Raw genomic sequence first — 22,133 nt, forward strand, 5'->3', positions numbered from 1 at the left:
CAATATTTCACAAGCACAGTACTAATATATTACGTTTATGCATCAGATTTTATCTTTAGAAGTTACAGGTGGACTGCATTAAAAAAAAACTTAAATAAAACTTTATCCTAGCACAGAAGTAATGACACTAAGTTATCTGGGTGTCTTCATCTCAAAGCAGCAAGATGTCAAAATAATAAAGCATTTTGAAATATATCCATCCCTAACACGACTTGCCAGATTCATCTTCTTCTCTTTGACCATTATTTTAAACATGTCCTGATAAAGGTTATGTAAAATATCATTTGGAATTCCTTATTCTGGAATAAAAAGCAAACTACTATTTTAGCACATTTAAAGAGAGTGAATTTTTACAAAAGGGTGTCTTACTGCAGAATGAAGGAAAAAAAATCATTCTACTACACTTTTCAATATGTGCATAATTAGCTCTTCAAAGCATTAACATCTATAATTGTTCTTAGCAACAACTACGGAATTTATTTTGACTATCTGTGCAGTTTAAAGATTTTTAAAAAATCAACACTAGAAAACCATCAAGGCATTTTCATTACAGGTAGTAAAAACTGGAAGAAAGATTCAACAAGAACTTCCAAGATTGTAGGCATTAATCAAAAAGCTTTATCGTCTTACCTTTGTTGTTACAATGCATAAGCAATCCATCGTTTCAGCATAGCAGGTATATTTCCAAACATTTAAAAGGTTTATTTTCAGTCACAGCTAAACACCATCTCAACAGAATGAGAAGAAGCACACTTATTTAATAGTCAAAACAGTTGAGTGAGTGCCAGCTTTCCCTTTGGATTCATTCAGAGGTAGAAACACCATGGAGAAAAAGCAGCAGGCTAAAATACAGATGCTTTAAGTTTCATGAAAAATTCTTAACCTATTTTGGTTATCTATGTCTGAAAAACTTAAATGTATCCTTGAAAATATTCTACAAAAGATGTCAAATCCTATTCCATACCAGTTAAGTACCTCCTCGTATTCTATTTCATATACTCCTCTGTCAGGATTACCTAACACATGAGCATCACAGGGAATCATTTGATGAAATGCAATACAAAATTATTTTACAGCAAAAAATCTCAATTCGGCTTTTCTTAGCTGGTTACAATTTCTAAAATGAAGCATTTGTTCAAAAATAGTTTTGGTTGCAAACAAGTATTTCTCCTCTAACGTCATTTCAGCATTTGCAGACTGCAAAATAACTGATTTCCTAAGCAGTAATGAATGGAATATTCCATGTAGATCAGGGAGAGAAGAAAGCGGCAAGGAAAGAGTAATGCATATTGCAGGAGAAATGCTATTTTGAGCCTTGAATTAACCTAGAATTTCATTTCCTTTTCTAAGGCTGTAATGCAGTGACAAGGCAAAGTTTGTATGCGCAGGCATTGTCTTCTTAGCCTAATTAGCACGGCTGGGAAAAGTCTAACACTTGGGCACAAAACAACATCCTGTGTACTCTGAAACACTAACCTGACAGTTCCATACATTGGTAAGAACCTTAGTACATTAGTTTCCCACAAGAAGCATTGAAAGCAGCTCATAAACTCAGTTTTCACTATCTTGTCCTATTAGATGCCCCACTAACACCTTTGCTGCAAACAAAATGAAGTATATTGAAAAAATTCAATGAGTAATTTCAAGCTATTAAATCTTATCTGCATCATTTTGCTTTTAACCCAATATGTACAACTGACTGTATTTTGCATCAAAACAACTCTAGAATACACTGTGTATCTACAACACTCCCTTTAAGCTTTCTGCAACTTTGCTCCACTTGATTCTCCAGCTTTTCCATACATACTGGGAGAAGTGGTCTGGTGTGGGGGGCTGCTAGAGGCAGGGAAGGGGGTGACCTGCTATATAAGGAAACTAATCTTTCCAAAATCACGCATTTTATTTTGTGGGCAGGTGATATCTTTATGGGACAAACTTGAATGGAATTTTAAGATAAATCTTACACCATTCAACCACTAAGACTATGATTTTTACGTTGTATGTCCAAGTCAAGCCAGAGATATTTTTCATTTTTACACTGTCTATAAAACCTGTGAAGAATTTCTGCTGTGAACACCTAGGTGAAGTTCTCACTGCTACAAAGCATCAGTGGGAAAACTATGCATCTTTCAGACTGCTGAAACTGGCTGAACCCAGTCAGAAGGCTAAAAGTTCTAACTCGAAAAAACAAAAAAGCACAAGTTAAGCTGATGAAACATTCCTGTGTCAGAAAAGGGAGGGAGGGATTACTTTCACAGCTGAATGCACACAAGGTACCTCACAAAGAAATTATTCTTGCATTTCCCAAGTCTTCTTTTGGGAAAACTGTACGGTTCCGAGAAATTAACAAAGTGCTAGTATTCAAAAAGGTAAGGAAAACTAAGGAAATGCATTTCTAGGTAACTTGGCACATATCCAGTGTCCAGGCCAGAAACATCTTCAATGACTAATACAAGACATGCAGTCAGTCCAAATGTACATTTCTTGCACAAACAGCTCTAGGAATCCCAAGAGCACATGGAAACCTGGCATGAAACTTCATGCTCTATCCATGAAGGGCAAAGATTAACGATCCTGCTCATCACTGAAATTTCTATCAGCCACCTTGGTTCAAGATTAAGCTTCTGCAGACTAATCCTGGCTACAATTAGCTTAGGTTCAGAATCAATCACTTTTATTCTCAGTTTTCCATTCTCTTGCCTTCTTTGGGACGCTTTCAGAACTAAGGATCATTATCATATCATTTCTCTCCTCTTGCACTCACCACCATCCTTCCAACAAGACCCATTACTCCTGTCATAACAAGCATGTAACATCCTTCAAGTTGCCGATGCAGACCATGAGACGTAGAAGAGACCTATCCAGAGAGGTAAGGAAAAAGCATTTCTTTGCTGAGGATTTGTGGATCAGGCTGCTCACCTTGAACAAGGACCCTAAACACTTCAGGGCAGACAGAAAGTCATCTCATAACAAGTGTGCTTGAAAAGTAGTAAAGCATGCACTGCACGAATCAGAGCAGGATGTACAGCCAGGCTACATTAGAGCCCTTTACCAAGCACTGCACCACTACAATGGATTAAAAGTCCTTCTGGTAACTGCACATGGTTCTCCCAAGATCCATCTTCAGCTAACAATGTCCACACACAGGGGAAAAAATTCCATATCAGTACACCAAAAAGTTTTGTGGCAAACACCAATACACATTTTCATAAATATAGTGCACAGAGAGAGAAGGACTCAAAAATAAGAGTACTATGGATAAAATAAGTATTTCCTAGCCCTAAAGCAGTTTCTGCAGACTTTTCACTGGAAATACTGTATGTAGAAGAAATAAACATTCAAAAAATATTGACCAAGGCTCAAATATTCAGGAGGTTTAGCATTCTCATACAAAAAAATAATACAGCTTTTTGAAAGCAAATTATAAAACTCCTTGAATGAGCAAGCATGTGTTAAATTTTGGAGAGCAGAAGAAAGTTTTTCAAAATGAGAAATAGGTAAAAAATTCAGAAGTAAAACTACTGTAATTAAACAATTTAATAAAATAACTTAGAACCTTCTTTCCTTTGAACCATATTGTGAGAAGGAAAAGAAAGATATTAAAGAACACACCAAAACTTGAATCAAAATAATGAAATGCATGAAAAGTCATCCTTTCATGCACTGAAGAGTAAGACATTTTCACACAGTGCTGTTAGTCATTAAAAAAACTATTATTCTACTGAATTTGTGAGAAACATTGTGATCTCTTCAATGTCATTCAACCTTATTAAAAATAAATCCTTCTGTCCCGTCAGCTCCAAGTGATCTCAGTAACAACCAGTAACAACTATTCTATACAGCTTGGCCAGAAGGAAAAAGTGCATTTCCATTCACCACTATTCATGGCATTAATATTAAAAAAAAAAAGGATGATTCTCAAGTGAGAAACACAAAGTAAGAGATTAATTCAAGACAAGAAAAATTACTTATAAATTCTTTTAGGTTATGTTTGGCAGTCACTCTTTGTACCTTCACAGGCTTATTCTTTTTCCAGTGTGGAAGATTCTATCTACAAAGCCACCAGATAACTAAAGGAAAATTCATGCACAGATGAACTACACATAGAAATAAATCATGCAAATTAAAACAATGCTTTGGAAAATACTGATTTTGCAGATAAATAATTTCTTAATCTATTCACAAATTTAAAAGTGCATGTGGTTATTTAAAAGCTAATTTGCTCTTGGATTCTATGAGAAAAGCCACATAACACAGAGCTGTCACAGGTGTAACCAGAGAAGCAGGCTCAGCTCAGCTTCGCAAGGGGATGTCAAATGCCCAACCTCAGCATATTTGAGGAGACATATCAAAGACTCAGTAAACATCAAGCACTATCATCACTGCAAGCATTTTCTCAGCTACTTTAGTAAAGAAAGCACTAAAAGTGTAAGATGTCATAAATTAATTTATATAGCTATCTTTGAACCTGGCTGCAAGATGTAATTATTAGATTTTTTTAAAAAGTGAATTTGTAAGTTGTCTATTTACTCCTAAACTGAGAAATTTAGAAATAATAGGGTTTTATTGCTTGTATACACACCCCGAACAGAGCATGGGGATTTTGTTTATTTGCTTTTGCATTCACTTTCACCAGAAGCCTGCCCCTGGAAGACTTTTTCAGCTTTCATTCAAGACTTACATTCTTTTCTTTGTACAAACAGCCTGGATTTCAAGTATTGAAAGCAAAATACATAGCAAACCAAATATCATTTCCTCATTGTAAAGTTAACACAGAGAAAGCAAAGCTTCTGAGTAACCCAGGACTATATTGGTGCTGAAACAAAACAAGCACATCATGTGTGCAGCAAAGGAGATTATATAAATAATGGGCAATACACACATACAGATACAGGCATAAAGGACCAGTACAATAACAAGGAGCACAGCAATCAGATATAGCATATTATCAAGCTAAAAAACTGAATCTTTATAAATATTAAAGCAAAGAAGGTATTTGAACATAGTACAATAGGCTGGGGACTTTCACAGGAACAGCTTGTTAATACAACAGGTAAGAATGACTTTGCAAATCCAGATGAAGATATTGCAGTTAAAATTCAGAAACAGAAAAACAGAACTAGAGCATCCTGCACTTTAATAATGTACTCTACATTTGCAGGTATCTCCTCACAAGGCTTCCTCTGAGATTCTGATTAACTGCTTGATGTACCATTCCATCCTGAATACAAACTGCTACTGATTAAACATAGATTTTTTCATTGCACTAGAAACTAGACATCCCAAATTCCTTCCTCCTGTCTACATTAGCTTATCTTATTAAGAAGTTATACAAAACTGTCACATTTTTAGAGAGGTTAAGAAGACATTACTGGCTGCTTTGTAAACAAAGCCAATTCCCATATTGGAGGTGAAAATGATGTTAGCTTAACTTTATCCCTTTCCAAAATATTCATGTTGACAGATACTGAGCAAACCGAACACAAGCCCGCAGCAGGCCTTAACAGCAAAGGAGAACAGGAGCTGCATTAACAGAAACACAACCAGTAGTAACATAAAACTCTATTATTCCCCTTTGCTTGGCACTTCCACTAGGGGCATTTGGAATACTGCATTCCATTTTAGGGCCCCAATACAAGGATTTTGACAATGTGGAGCAAGTTCTGCAGAGGGCCATTAAGACATTGAGAGGGTTTTTGGAAGACTTGACCCTTAAAGAGAGAATGAGGATACAGGGCTTGTTTAAGCTTGGAGAAAGAGTTCAGCAGAACCTAAAAGCAGCCCTCCAGTACCTACAGTGGGATGTCAGAAGACAAACTCAAGTCCATGTTGTATGATGGAAAAACCCTAGAAACTACAAATAAATTGAAACAGGAATTTCAATCAAAAATAGGGTGAAGCTTTTTCACCATGAGGATACTCAAGCACTGGAAAAGACTGACAGAAAAGTTTTGCATTTCCAGTTCTTGAGATTTTCAAGACTTAGCTAGTCAAAATCCTTCACAATGTAACTGACCTCCTAGGTGATACTGAGTTATTTTGTAATTGCAAGATGTTTAGCGAGTTTCCTGTCCACTCTGCCCTGGCATCAAATTTTAGCTGAAATTGCAGACTTATCAGCTGTTTCCTTACTTCCTCTTTTGTTTTCTTTGTATAAAAAAAGAATTTGGCAAAAGGCCCTAGAAGAGAGTGAGCTAGCCAGTCTCTACATGCCAGACACTAAACACACTGGCAAGTGCAGATAGATGGGAAAACCACAGATCAGAACAAAGTCCTTCATACACCATTACTCACTAAATACAAAGGTATCCTCATGCAACTGTAAGAGACTCCAGATTGAGTTCCACGTCCTAAGGCAAAAAATTTCCTTTGAGACATTGTTCAGTGGCGGTTTTTTTCAACATGTAAAATCAAATGATTGTGGCTACTTTTAAATTCAAGCTAAACAGCAAACATCTTAACTTCTCTGATTTAAAACAATCAAAATACTAAAACAAATCCTACAGATTTAAAGAGAAAAAAGAATGTCACAAGACTACTATTTCCTTAGCAATACACTACTCAATTAGGTCAGAGATTTCTTCCAGTGATTTAAGTTTCACCGCGTATTTGTCAAACACCGAGTGTCCCACCTGCAGATGGCACCACAGATCACAGCAAACAGCTCCCGAAGCCGCTCCCTCCCATACAGGCTCTGCTCTCACACAGCGCCGAGATCTTGTTTCAGATTTGTTCGCTTTGCCAGGCACACTTGAGCTCAGCATTTAATGCACACAAGGAAAAGGCACGAACCATTCATCCTTTTCAGATTGCATATATTTCTTTTTTAAACTAGTTCCTGGTACTGAAAGGATTAACATTCCTTTCCTGCTTTATCACTTTCTTGAATCACTTTTTTTTTTAGTGGTTTTTTTTCCCATAATTTTGTACTGGAGATTGAAACAAATAAAACTGTTAAATAATGTTCCAGGAAATATAGAGCATGGAAAAGAAAACAGATTGCTATGAGCAGGAAAACTTGCAATCTGGCTTTCTCTAATACACAACCTATGGGGAATACAAACTCCAGTCTTTGGATTCAGAGGTAGGAAGGAAAAAACAGAAGTAGGCTACGTGTCATTAGAAGTCCTCAGGCAACCTAAGCTTGTATACTACTATTCTATGTATATACACAACCACACATTGCTAAAAAGTCATTCCCAAAGTCAGCTGTGTAGAAAGTTCTTGTAATTCAATCCTTAATCTCTTTAGGGGAGCATTACATTCCCACTCTCACAGCAACTCTCACATATACCATCAAAGTGTCAGCTGGAAGAATATTATTTTGGTCCACAGTAACTACAGCAAAAAAATATCAGCAAGGTAAAAGAAACAGGGTTGAAATACATTACTTCAAAGGCTAACAATGTCCAAGCAAGAAGAAAAACATCCCATGCTTATCACTTGCAAACTCACCAGCCTGGCAAGGCACAGAATAGAGTTAAAATAATCTCAAAGTGCATGAAGTGTTCCAATCTGTTTGAGTCTGGTTAACGAACTAATACTGAACTGGACAGCAGCCTTGAAAGTCTGAAAAGTGAGAATTTATAATTTAAAAGCTAGCTTAAACACATACCAGAATTATTACTCCCTCGGGTTTATTAAAGCCAAATATAAAAGAACTTTTTAAAAAAACCCTAAGTAGCTAAAAAAAGCATTACCGAAACCAAAAATGCATTGAGCATTAAAACATAAATTTTCACATACTACATATAGCAAGCATGCTAAATTTCTCCTCATAATTTTTATTAAATTTTAAAATATTGAAGGAAAAGTATTGCCAAGCAGGTATATAAAGATAAAAAAACCAGTCGCTGAAGAAGAAAGAATTAAGGTCAATAAAAAGGTATAAGATTATATGTTTATGTAACAGTTTTCGTATATATTTGGATTATATATATATATTTATTGGATTATATATATATATTTGGACATTTGGATATATTAGAGAAAAGAAAAAGAAACCAACACCAAACTACCACTTTTCAAAATTGTTCACCTTACGATTTAACATGGAAACAGTACTCTAACTAATGAAATACAAGGTAACATTTACTGTAAGTGACAGAGACTGCGAGAAAAGCTTGCTTTCAGTTTCACATGAACTGGGATCAACACCAATATATGCAAATGGTTTTAGATACTGGAAGTACAAATACAGTGGTCTTAAATACTGGAAGTAAAACTAAAACCTGACCTTCATATACTGAAGGTCAAACAATAGTGACTTTCACATGACACTCAAGACAAAAAATATGAAGGAAGATGGGTAGCTTTGTCATAAATGTTCAAATCTGGGCCACTTAGAAAAATAACAAAGTAATCCACACCATATCAGGTTCTGTTAGGTAACACTAGCATGGCCACCAGACTGTAGTGGAGAAGTAAACAGTGCATCTGAGAACAGACACGTCTCTGGTAAGCCTTTCCAAATCAGGCAGTTCTTTCAACGCATTAGTGACCTTGCCATGACAATGTGCCTGGTGTCATTGGTGCAGTGTCAAGGACAAGTCCTGGCAGTCCAACTGCACATGAGAATAAAAACACACCTTCATGTACAACATAGAAAGATACAGGGACAACACTACCCTTGTATAGGGCTGCAAACCGTTTCTGCAGGGGCTGGGAGTGAATAATCACAAAGCATGGATTTAACACCACAAACTATTCCCCACTTCGGACATCTGCTTCTCCTATAGGGGAAGCACAAAACGTCCTACAGTGGCAACATCATAAGACAAATCTCATAGCAGCAAATATGTGCTTCAAGTGCAGGCTGCTAGAATTTGAAGCATGTTTACTAATAACAAAATGGTTTGGTAAGGACATGAATCCTCAAGTCCATTACACTGTTCCCAGGTGCATTACAGGGATTAAAAAACAAAACAAAAACATTTATGACCTTTAAGACCATCATGCTGCCTCAAAAGACCTTCAATAAGGGAGACTGGCCATGTACTATGCTATTCTGGTGCTCAGAAAAACATATTAAATGCTTTTGTAAGTCTATTTCTATAGTGTAAGCCTAGCACATCTTGTATAAAAACAAAATATTTCTTTTTCACATTCTATAAATACAGGAAATTTCTCTTCCCAATTAAGTGTCCAATTCTTTCAAGCAACACCAAACCATCCCGGTCTTCACTTCTTTCCAAGATGACATCTTCCATGTCACTCTCTTCTAAGCACTGAAATCAAACATCTTTTTCACACCATGATACCTCAAATTTGACAATATCTCCAGCAAAGCCTTATGCAGACCAAGTAGAATAGAACAGTTTTACACCATACCTATGTCAGTAAGGTGTTCTTTTCATCTATTAACATGCCATGGTTGACTCACCTTAAGATTCAAAAATTACGCAGACCTTTTCTGAGAAACCAATTCTTAGCTATTCAACTTCTATTAGTTCAGCCAAAATGTAGGACATTAATTACTTCAACTGCCCAAGGCTTCATTCTAGTCTTAGCTGATGAAGCAGTAACATACCATTCTCTTCCCATGGTTCAATTTCTAATTTAATAAGGATGTTTTCACTAAAAACCCAACCCTAGGATGCATTTTTTGAGAAACTTTAACTGATATATTATCTCAAAAGATAGCCTGTTAAACCATGCCGAAAGTTCTACTCAAGTCAGAATTTATCACATTTATGGTTTCTTCCTACCACAAGAATGATTACCACAATAGAAAGAAACTGTTCGACAAAACTGTCATCAACAACTATGAGAGCTATTATTTGGCTCCTTTATCACTTTCAAGGAGCTACTAAAAAACTGTGGAATCATTCACTGTACCTGTTAAACCTAAATCCTCCTCTCCTGCCTTACTCCTATGTATTCCCTTTTTAAAAGATGGCATTTGTCCATCCGCCATTTTTGGGAACTTCATGCATCCTCCATGACTAAGGGCAACTGCAATGACTCCCAAATTGCCTCATTAAGTTCTCTGCACATGCAAATATGAAATAGAACCAGCTTATTTCAAAACATCTCAGTAGACAAAATAAGCCTTGCCTCTCCTTGACTACAGCTCCTTTTGCTCTTGCTTTTAAGAGGTGCCATTCCCACCATACCTTCAAAAAGGGATGTTCTACAGCTCTAAGCCTCAGATTTAGATGATGGCATACAGGTAAATAGCACAATAGCCTTTTCCATGCTATTTCTCATATACTCCAGCATTACCCCATTTCCTCCAATGACAATTCATTAGGGTGACTACAATGACAGTGGCCTTCTCAATGCAATTTCAGGTAGTAGATTCCACAGACATATAAAATTTAAATTTTAATAATAATCTTGTGTAACCAAGATTCACAAACAAGAAAATAATCTATTCCCACATTGCAAGTTCAACTAGAATTTAAATTCCTCAGTGTTCAATTACTTACAAACCTGAAAAAGACAGTATGCCTAGGCTGCTCAGTTTTTCATGTAAAGATATTTTAATGGCTGTTCTTGGCAATATATAAGTCTTGCCCCTGGCTTGGCTGACCTTTTTACCTACTCACCATTTTTTACTTTCCAAAAGCATCCAAGTTTTGGATTTCCTCTATAGCTTCTTTTAAAGCATTCCTGATGTATTTCATACTAGCTTCAATATGACAGATTTGAAAAAAGCTACAATGAGCACAAGCATTTTTTTTTAACTGTACAAACTCATTAGCACATCACACACTAATGATCTGCAGCTAAGTGAACCTTCTTACACAGTCCCAACAGCCCCTGATAAAGGTTCACTCACTAAGACATCCCAGCCACTTTATCTTGCTGAGTAGTACAAGTTCCCAAGCTTCCCTACAGGCTGCAGCACCAGTCCTTTGGCTGATCTCTCCCAGGGCTCCTCCTGAGCTCCACAATCATTTCATGAAAATGGACCAGCACAGTGCACTGGCTTCAGTTACTGAGAAACTCACACACTTTTTCCAGTGGTGTCAGTTTCCAGGGCACACTTCAAGGGTTCACCTCTTTGGGGACAAATAATAGCTCTGATGTGAAAATAGTCAACATTTTAAGTTTAAACTGATCAGGGAGATTTTGCTTTAGTGAAAAATGTACAACAGTGAGCATTTTCCTTCTCATTTTTCTCACCATTCACTAGTGACAAATGGCTGCATATTGTTTTCAAAAACAAGTCCTTCCAGAACACAGATATAGAAGTAGCAGAGAATTTCTTATGATCAGACTGAAAAGGTTACTAATCAGAAAGACAACAGTCTCAGATTTCCCAAATAATTAATGAAGGAATGACTCAAGAGTCATGAGCATGGATGAGTATAAGCATACTAATAAACCTGTCAGTGAGGTTCCAAAATCAAAGCATAAATCCAATTTAATGGTCACTTAATGGTACATTTGACAAATGAGTTTATAAATTTTTGACTAAGCAAAATGCATACATGTTATTAAACATTTCAATAATTAAATCCCCTATGACTATTGATCTTAATAATGTACATTTTCTTTGAAAATTAATATTTTATAAAATGAAGGAAACTTAGAGAACAATGTTGAACTAATAGTCTCAACAAGAAAAATAAAACCGATTTCTATATCATACCTCTACACTGGGGCTAAGGCTGCTCGGCAATGTTTCTGATGTCACTGTTGTGCTTGGAAGGCTGGAGAAGTCCCAGGTATTCACAGGCTGGATTGGTTCCGATGGCTGAGAGTGATCAATGCATTTTGGATTGTCCAATAAGGTCACTTCATAAAATTCTTGAATATCTAAACATGTAAAAAAATTGCAGTTAGGCTTGATAGTTCCTCTAATATTCTGATTTTAACTACATCTTCCTCCTGCAAAACGGATTAGATATGGCTTCATCTGTCATGGGTAAATTCGTAGGGACCAGCATGATCACATGAACCTCCCCCACCGCACACACAACTCGTTCTCTGTGCCCCTGTCTCAGAGCCTCCATTACCCACTCACTCTGGGCTTCTGCCACCAACCCCAGGAGCACAAGCTGCAGCAGGAACAGCAGAAGCACATGAAATAACTGCAGTGGAATAGTGGAAGGGATTAGTGTCCATGTTTCAAGTTTTGGTAAACATAATTTCAACTAATGTAGCCTTTGGTTAGCTGAAATCTACTGTTCAAGGGCAATATTAGAAGGTTGTTTTGTACATGTTTCAACTAAATGATCACAGAAGTAGAAGAATAGAAGTATACTGATGAAATCAGCAAGAGAGAAACTGCAAGAAGTTGGGAAAGGGAAGATTGATGAGGATAGGTCATCATCTGCTTTTTCAGTCTAAGTAACAGAAATAGGATGAAACTTAACAGTATGAATTACCCATCGTGAACTAGTTAACAGCTTTTTCCATAACCCTGAAGACTCAGCTGGAAACATCTGAGAAACAAAAAATTTGGCTGTCTTGCATTTTTTATTGACATCCTACTCACTACATGAAGCATCAATAAAAAATGCAATATAAAGAAGCACCAAAGGTGTTCCTATGAAGTGTAGGTGTATGAAACCTGCTATCACAACTGCAATCAGATCCATAAACACACACATTTAAAAAAAAAAAAGTCAGAGAAGCTATAGGCTAAGGGAAGGGCAAACTAAGAAGTTGTCCTGTAAAGGTTTTAGTCTCTTATTCAAAGTAAAAATCAAGAGTTGCAAACTCTTGATTTTTAATCACACCAACTTCATAGAAGACAAACATACAAACACAGTAAGCCAAAGGAAACAGGACCCAGCCATGAGTGAGGAGTCTAAGCTGCAGTTTTGTAGCTTTCTAGCAACAGCCCAGAGTCAGTAACAGAGGCACAATAACCAATTCCTTTATAGAGCCATCCCACAAAAAAAAGACCACACAACTAAGAGTTGCAAATACTGTTGCTGGCACTCCAGTCTTATGTGTTTTTATAGGCATTGCACTTCTGCTCTCTACCAGTTCAGAAAACTGAAATTCTCAAATTCCATTTGTATCTTTCCTCTGAACAAGAGTCAAATTCCTACCAACAGCTTACATTAATTTTTAAAGTTATACTTGCTCTTGGCGCTGCTGATTGGAAGAAATAGCAGTGAGGGTTGCAGAAGACATTAAGTGACCTAGATATACAGGAGCAAAGCAGCCTAAGAGATACAAATTGCCTTTAAATCTCTTTCACATTAGCTCCCTCAGTTGCAAATTTGTCTTGCAGCTGCATTAACATCAATACATCAATCAAGCACACCCAGCAAAGATTTTTTTCCTTCAACAGAGAGTACTTTGTACATTAAAATAGGCAGTGGTTTAAGTTGATTCTATAGCTGCAATCCACAGCAACCAAGCCAGGAAGATCACTACATTATTTATGGGAAGGGGTTATTTGTGCAACTGTTTTGCAACAGAAATCTAGGACACCGATTTTCAATTCTGCTACTATTCCTTTTAAGTCCCTGCCAGCGGAGGTAGCCATTTATTCCTCCTGCAGAACGACTCATTTCAAAAAGCACAGCATTTCCCATACCTCACCTCCACTTCTCTATGCAGGACACCACAATAGACTTGCTATTGAAAGATGGCAAGACATATATGCACCACTTAATGAGGGGATTAGTTTCTGTTTATCCTGGACTTGCTCCAAATCCACAAAGTTTCTAGAAACTTGGTATCTATATGATAATATCTACCTTCTTAAAAAAAAGTTTCCATTTTTACTATTCAGAATGCAAACATTAAGTGTGTACAAGTATAGGCAAGCCACCTATGAACCCTGAACGCATTAGGTCCACAAGAATGCAAGTTGACAATTACACTTTTATAAAGCAAGAAACTTAAACCATACTAAATTAAATCTAAAAATTCCTTCTTCTTTTCTACAGCTATATATCAGCTCACAAAAATATTTCATCACCTCAACACATTTGAATATGTACTGAACACATGTTAAATATGTGTGGACACATTAGCATATGAAAAGTTCTAACATTTTCCTAATTATTACAAATAGCAGGTAGTAAAATACTAAGTTTTAGTTGTATTTATGGTCAGATTCCTTCTTCAAGCTAGGATGTGCCATTTCTTGTTACAGCACTTTTCTCCCATATTAATTGCAAGAGAGATTATATCCCAAACTAAGTTACAGAAAACTAAGCTACAGAAAACTGATTCAAACCAGGTATCACAAAACAGCAAAAGAAAACACCGATGGGGAACATTTCAAAACTAGAGGGGAACATTAAAGGAACAGCTGAAACTTGAAAAATAGGAGCACAGAGTTTTAGGAATCCAAAGTGACAAAAAGTGATGAATGGTAGGCAACACATAAAACCATCCTGAAATTTGGTCTGCCTACAAGTAAAACCACATTAAGTAGCCAAATCAGAAATATGGTTGACAGCAAAAAGGATAAAAGCCTATACAAGGTGACAGACCACCAGTTCTGCAATGAGCACTCTTATGAAAAGGAAAATTGTATTCTTAGCCTATTAGTAGTGTGAAAAGATAAGCAACGGTGACAAACTGGGGTTTTTTACTCTAAAAGCCATTTGCTGGTGTATTGCTCACCCCCTTCTCATATTCTCCACTCATCTTAGTTTTGTTCTTTGAACAGGCTAGTTCACCAATAACATGATATGCCAGAAGCTAAAACTGCTCACTTTTAAAGCAAACAAGAGTTATCTGCCAAATACAAACTGAAACCCAAATCGACTTTACAAGGGAGATCCAGCTTCACTAAAAACCACAACACAGTAATTAAAAGAACAGCAGAACTGCAGAAACAAATTCTTTTCTTTCCTAAAGTGTATTTGAGGGCGGTTCAAGAGACTACATCAATTCTGTCTAAAGAATCTGCCTCCACGGACAAGGATTCCAACCAGCAACATGACACCATTCCTCAAGATCAATTTCTTCCCCGCTCCTTAGAAATCAAACATAAGGCCTCTGCTTACCATTTGTACAGGTATGTGCAGTGTCTGCTACTTTTTGCTATATATTCAACAGAGGGTACACTTGTAATCAAGATAACTTAAGGTCAGTGCATGTTCTAAAAAATCTCATTGCCAAGCCAAGTTCTCCACATGCACCTACAGAAAGGAATATTTAATTTTAGTATAGTCAGCTAGGACAATTAAGCTGAGCAGAATTATTCCCTGCATCCACTTACATGTGAACCTTTTGATAACTTGTAACTTTGCAAGTGAAAGACGGGATACCTATAACAGCATTTTCTTAAGGGAATGGGGCAACCCTATATACAAGGTGTTGGCATTACTCATAACAGTCCATGGGCCTTGTGTTAAGTGAATAACCAGGCCTCTGCACTTGTCCTGGCCTGCCCAGAGCTTTGTTTTAGTTTGTCCAACTCTACCACCAATTATCTAAAGACCAGGAGACTCATCTAACTTGCATGGCTTTTACTTATCTTCAGACAACTGTGTGAGCCAACACCTATTTCTATAAATATTTTTATATATAATACACACGGCTTATACATAAATAAATATTTGCTACATATATTCCATAAATAGTATACAAAAATATGTGAAATCATTCAGTGTTACATCACACAGTTGTCCAAAGCTAACTAAAAGCTGTACATAAATACAAGTACATGCACACACGCAGGCTGAATGTACAAATTTACATCTGTGTGTGTGTAACAGCTAACACATACCAATAAAAATGGGTTATTCCATAGGGAATGGATTACCTATGACCTCAGGAAAAAAAAGCTGCATAGAAGAGCAAAGGCATAGCATGACAGCAGAGGCCTTGAAAACAAAGACACAGGATGGTATCAGAGGCCTCAAGTCTACAAGCAATTCAGCAACCGCTAATTACTGGTCAAAGGAAGCCAACCTTGAGAACTGGGCAAAAAAATTTCAGGGGGTAACAGAACAAAGAACATCCAGCATATATAAAATACACAGTACATACAAGAAATTCAAATGCAACTGCAAAGTAGAGAAGAAAGAGTAAAGCATAGAATATGTCAGCAAACAACAATAACCTCAACAAAACAACAGTGAGGAGGAAGAAACATTCAACACTGTGCACCTCCATGGGAAAGATTCCCTTTACTCAGTCTCCCATTCCGTTCCTCTCTGACCATCTTTTGATATGTTCTGGTTTTCAAACAAGCATCAAGCAACTCCCTGTAATTTTTTTACATGATGTTGGTTTCTGATATTGAACCTCTGTATTATGGTATGGAGGGAACCAATTAAATTTCATTGGCATTTACTATTTATCGACCTGAAACAGAGTTGTAGTTGAGGTGAGTGCCGGTCTCAAAGTAACAAGGGATAGGACAAGAGGAAATGACCTCAAGTGGTGCCAGGGGAGATTTAGATTGGAAATTAGGAAAAATTTCTTCTCTGAAGGGGTTGTCAAGCATTGGAAAAGGCTGTCCAGGAGAATGGTTGAGTCACAAGAGGTGTTTAAAAGACTTGCAGATGTGGTGTTTAGGGATATGGTTTAGTGGTAGACTTCGCAATGCTGTGTTAAAGGTTAGACTCAATGACCATAAAGGTCCTTTGCACCTTAAATGATTCTGTGATTTATTTTTTTTTTAATTGAAACCATTCCTCTAATGATCACAGTAACCTACTATTTTTAGGCTTTGCATTTTTACACTTTAAGCATCTTGACCATTTGTGGGTTATAGATGATTTTTCTTAAATAAATGCCAGGAAATTCCACACAAGCTCAGCATTTCATGACCTTGAACAGTTACACGTTTACTACAACAGACTGCTCTGGATACTGTCCATGTAAACCAGTGAACTGTTGTCCTTACATCATGTAATACACAAGGGTATAAACTGCTACCACAATATACGTGAATTTAACAATCACATTTGTGTATGCTGTATTAATTGTATCCCCATGTGAAGGTTTTCAGTTTTAATGTAGTTAACAGCTTTGCACATGAACAAGAATTAATTTAGGAAGCTCATGCTTCTTTTCTGTTTGTTCATTTTTTTTATAAAATCTAAATTCATGTTTTGCATTCTAAAATGCAAAGGGAAGGGTTTACCTGCTGGCAATTCTAATGCTGGCTGTCTAATGCAGCCCAAGAGACTATTTACCACCTTTTGTTTCAAAGCACACTGATTGTTCACATTCAACTTTTTGTCACCAGGACCCCCACATCGCTACTTGCAATATTTTTTTCCAGCTGGGTGACACACAGTATATATTGGTACATAGGATTATTTCTCCCCAGGTGCTGGACTCTACATTTCTACTTGTTGAGCTCCATGAGGTTCCTGTCAGCCCATTTCCTCAGCTTGTCGAGGTCCTTCTGCATGGCAGCATGACCAGGATTTACATGCTTCAGCTACTTACTTAATTCTGCACTGACATTGACAGGTGCTCCTTTCTGATAGGTCTTCAACAGCAGAACAAACCAATTTCAGCCAAAGCCAGCAAGACAGCAAAACACTAGATAACTTTGCATCACCATACAGACTTTACCACACAAAGCTTTCAATACCAGCTTTGTTCAGGAGAACCTCTCAGAGACACCACCCTCCCTCAGATCTGCAAGCAACCAAGGAGTTTATGAATTCCATCAGAAATTGACTTATTTCAGTTTAGTCCGTGTAAGCAATTCCTTTGTCATCTCTCATTGGTCTGCCTCTTCTCAGACATTTGTTGATCTAAATAGAGCACATGCAAATGCCTGCTTTTGTTTATGACATTACCCATATTTGAAAAAACAGGTTTGTTAAGAATTTGACTACCTGTGTGTTGTCCAGGAAGAGGTGCTATCCCATTATAAATTAAGTACTTCTCTAAATCAAGGAGGAGAGGGAACGACAGCTTTATTTCTTAGGGCTTCCTGCCAAAGCACCCAAAGCACTTGAAAACTTAAGCCTTAAAACTACTAGAAAGGAAAACAAAGGTCAACATGCTATTTCAGTTCAGAGCAATTTGAGATATACGGTATCTGCCAAATTCTTAACAGCCCAACATAACAAACGTATAGACAAAACAGAGTCATGATCACTGTCAGAACAGGCAAAAGAGTCTGCCAACACTACAGCCTTTCATTCTTCAGTCATAAAGCAGCTCCTAGTAACTCCAAGGAAGGCTCAATCATGCATGCTTACTTCACCTGCTACATCAAGCTAGGAATATCCATTTAATATAAGTAAAGCACAACCTGAAAAGAGCATGATTAGTGATGAACAAAAAAATACAAACATCAAGAAAAGCTTCATGTCCATTTACCAAGCCAATGACCAGAGTTAAGTAACCACTCTCTTTGTGTATTTAATGGTTGTGTTGTCATGGTGTGCGTGTCTGATCAAAAATCAGTGTATGCATTTTTACTATGAGAAGTGAAAACCAGCCTCATCACAACCTCTGTAAAGCCCCTTTCAGGGTTGGCTGTTTGGGGAACTATTTCTTCTTTAAAACTGATGCACACAATCAAAACGTCTCAAAAATTTAAGGAGCAACTTGTGGTGCAGCTTTCTCACTACACGTTCTGTTCTACAAGATCCTTTGCTGCAAGCTGCAGCATCCAGCTACTGATCCCCAGCTCTTCCACTTGTTCCAGTAACTGTGTCCCACCCTTTGAACATCCTTTCTGCACACACTTTTTTGCTTAATTCAAATTCCAGGAGATGTTATTTTCCATTTTTCACTTCCAGTTCTCCTGAATTGGTGCTTAGCTGAAACTGCCCTCATCTAACCTCAGATCTAATTGTTTGCTTTTATTCCTCTAGCTGCTTTTCACACTCAGACAAATTCAACTCCTTACCAACCTGACCACTTACACTTTCCAAACTATTCATTCATATTTTCCTGTTTGCTTACTAACCCCTCCTTCACCACATCTTCATAGAATCAATTAGGTTGGTAAAAAGAACTCCGAGATCGAGTCCAACCTATGACCTAACACCATCATGTCAACTACACCAAGTGTCATGTCCAGTCTTTCCTTAAAAAGTGCTTCCCATTGTCTTTATCCAATTTTCGTTCAGAAACCCACAGGGTCTTCTATGTCCAGAATTAAGGCAGGAAAAACTGTCACACCCAGATGAAAACTGACACAACAATATTCTGTTGTCTAAACTTTCTGATTTAATATCACCTCATGCACACTTAGTCATCAGCCTAAGCCTAAAAAACCCAAAGAACCACCCAACTTCCCCCTAAACACACAACAAATATCCAACTAAAAATAAACTCCCAGCTATCCACCCTCCCCAAATATCTCAACACCAGTTGCAAACCAGTAGCCACTACAAAAATGTACTATTTTCTTAAAGGGATATATTTACTACTGTCTTTAGTGGCAACAAAAACCTTACTATCAAGTTTTATTTGTAGTATGTCCCATAGATAATGTTAGTACAGGGCTGATGAGGTTTCTCACCAGACAAATGCATTCAAAAAATCAAACTAGTTTTGGGATGCGTTCACTCAACCCTCCAAGTAGAGCTTCCATATCAGTGCACAGCTTTGCTTAGATGAGACAGCACAAGCATTGGTTTCCTCTACCTACAGGAAGCTCCAAGGTAATTATGTGACAGCAGTCGCAACACAAGGCTGGGTGTGCCACAGAGTAGCATCTCCTCCAGCACTAACACTTGTGTGTTTCCTGCAGCCAAATTTTAACATAAGTTTCTGAAAACCACTTAAAGTTGCAGTGCTTTTACAATTTGCCCACAAGTTCTTCTTGCTGCTCCTCTGTCTTAGGCTGACTTTTTAATTTCAAGCCAAAATAAGTCAGCTGTTTTGAGGGCATGGCTGGGAAGATATTTGCACATGACAAGATTCCTATAAAAGCTTTACCAGAGAGCTCTAGAACCTCCCCTAACTTGGAGAAAGGACATGAAGCTAAGGAGGTTATTCTAGCGTCAGCCCTACACCTTCTGCAGTCTCTTAACAATCTTGCAAATTTGGCCTAGTTATAATTCAGGAAACCATCTGTGCAAGGAGACTCCTAGTCAGCTGCTACAGTTCGGTTTCTTTGAAGTTTCCTTCCCCCTGCACCAAAACAAGCTCTACCTCTCAATATACAGGCAAACAGATGCACAGAGGGCACAGGGCATTCCAGCTGCAGAGCTGAACAAGATGTTCTGCCCTTGCTGCTAGGACCACCATGGAAGCAGGACTAAGATCAGGACAAATATCCTCTCTCATGCTTTCCCCCTTCCTCTACACTGTACCCAGCACTGAACCAAATGTTGAGGGAGATGAGGAGCAAATCCAGGAACACAGAAGTATGAAAGGAGACAGGCAGCACAACTAGAGAAAAGAGGTAAAAGAACAGAGGAAATAAAGCAAGGACAGGCCAGAGGGCAAACTTTCCCAGAACCTGGAAACTATACCAATTATTCAAAATTTTGACTGTCTTTTCAGCCCCTGGATGAACAGCAGACTTATTAACAAGGTTTTTTTGTCAGCAGACCCTTTCAATAGTAACCCTGGGAAGAGAACACTGCAACTGATACATTCTACAGTGCAGCTATTCAACACTGAATGCACAGTCAATGCAACACCACAAGGATAAACTTTTGCCACAATACTATTTATCTGCATACCAGTAGCTACTCAACTTACTAATTACTTGCTATTTTAGGCTACCAAAAGCAGCACCTAATCCCAAAAATTCAATACATTGCCCTGCCACACGCACACGCAAGATGGTGGAAAACACTTTAAAAAAGCAAGCTATCAAATTACACTACATACATACAAAATAGTAAGTAACTCTTTAAAAAAGAGGAGCAATGAGACTATTTCACTTATTATTAGGTTTCTTGAAGAGGAAGACATGAAGTTCTTCCAAAGACTGGGACAGTTGGACAAACTGCACAGCAGAAACATACTTACAAAGACTAAATTAACATTCCAATCATTTGGACACCAAGTAAAATGTTTATCCTCCTTCCATCTGGATGAAGGTACTTAACTACCTTTGTAAACACAGCCCTAAGTCAAATTTCTCTAAAACTGACCAGCTTTTGTGTATTCGAAGGAGACCATAGCAAGCATAACCACAGTACATCTTTAGAAAACTTATCTGGAAAGTCGATAAACACCTGAACGTTGCAAGAATTATATTGCATGGATGTTTCAGCCTCAAACATGAGCAAAGATACTGACTCACAGAAGCTGCAGTCTGGGGAAAAAGTCACAAAAATGCAGCAAGGATTAGATTTCAATGCGAATATAACCTATTTAGCACCTGCAACAATTTCAGTACTATCCAATGTTACAGAAGATCCCATTCTCCGAAAACCTTCCTCTAATAAAAGCATAATAATAACAAACCCCAGCAATATTCATTGACTATCTAACAAGATCCTCAGCTTATTGACAATAATTTCTGGATTCTTAATGTAAATATTATTCAGCTGAGTCTGAAAGAATGTGCACTAAGGCTTCAGTAACCTTTGAAAATGGAAAGGCTCGTGCTGATTTGCAGTTAACTGTGTCATCATGGCATATGGTCTATTAACTGTACTGCTGAAATAAAAGTTGATACTGAGGTTTCCCCAAGAGCAAGTATTTTTGGTTTCATTTCAGAAGAGGAACTTGTGTTTAACTTTGTTTAATTTCCAGTTAGCCAGCAAGTATAGGAAATATTCCCAAGGTGACTAAGTGCGAAGGAGCGAGAAGAGCTCCAGAGCTGCCACACACAGCTCAGAGCTGAAATCACACACCAGGTAGCAGGAATGTGGTCAGTCCACTCCAAAGTGGACCATCTTTGGGGCGTGCTGACCCAGTCCAGTCTACTTCAGTCTAAAATCTAGGTGTATTTTCCTAATTTAATTCAGAAAGCCACTATGGACAGAGATGAGACTAGGTTTTATATTCCTAGAATTTTCAGTCCCAATCACCCTGCTGAGAAACCTGAAAAAAGAATTTACTTTATGTAATCATCAATTTTTTCAAAATTTTCAGAGACAGGACATCCTTTTCTGGGGTGTAAAAATGTATTAACAGCATTTGTAATATGTTCTGTTCAATCAATAAAGCTCATCCAAACTATGGTTAAAAGCACCTTCAAGATTATGAGGGGAAGCTGTTCTTTGGTTTAGTAAGGATTACTGAAACAACTACATTTTTTTATTCAAAATTTCCTACACTGGATGTCTAGTGCTATGGAGCGCCAGTGCATAAGCACA

The 22,133-nt window shown here is 37.5% G+C and overlaps 1 protein-coding gene across 17 annotated transcripts in view; it reads right to left on the minus strand.

Annotated features, from left to right (window-relative positions):
• DLG1 (discs large MAGUK scaffold protein 1) overlaps positions 1-22,133 on the minus strand; it is a 149,689-nt gene that overhangs the window by 123,085 nt on the left and 4,471 nt on the right. For 16 of the 17 annotated variants that reach the window (XM_032118987.1, XM_032118996.1, XM_032118984.1 and 13 more), the window contains exon 3: positions 11,600-11,766. In XM_032118987.1, coding sequence (XP_031974878.1) covers positions 11,600-11,766 — 167 coding nt within the window. Of the gene's footprint in view, positions 1-630; positions 1,183-11,599; positions 11,767-22,133 lie in introns of those variants that run through there. The other variant, XM_032118990.1, reaches the window with a different exon arrangement.

This window comes from Corvus moneduloides, chromosome 10 (assembly GCF_009650955.1).
Source record: "Corvus moneduloides isolate bCorMon1 chromosome 10, bCorMon1.pri, whole genome shotgun sequence".
NCBI classification, from domain to species: domain Eukaryota; kingdom Metazoa; phylum Chordata; class Aves; order Passeriformes; family Corvidae; genus Corvus; species Corvus moneduloides.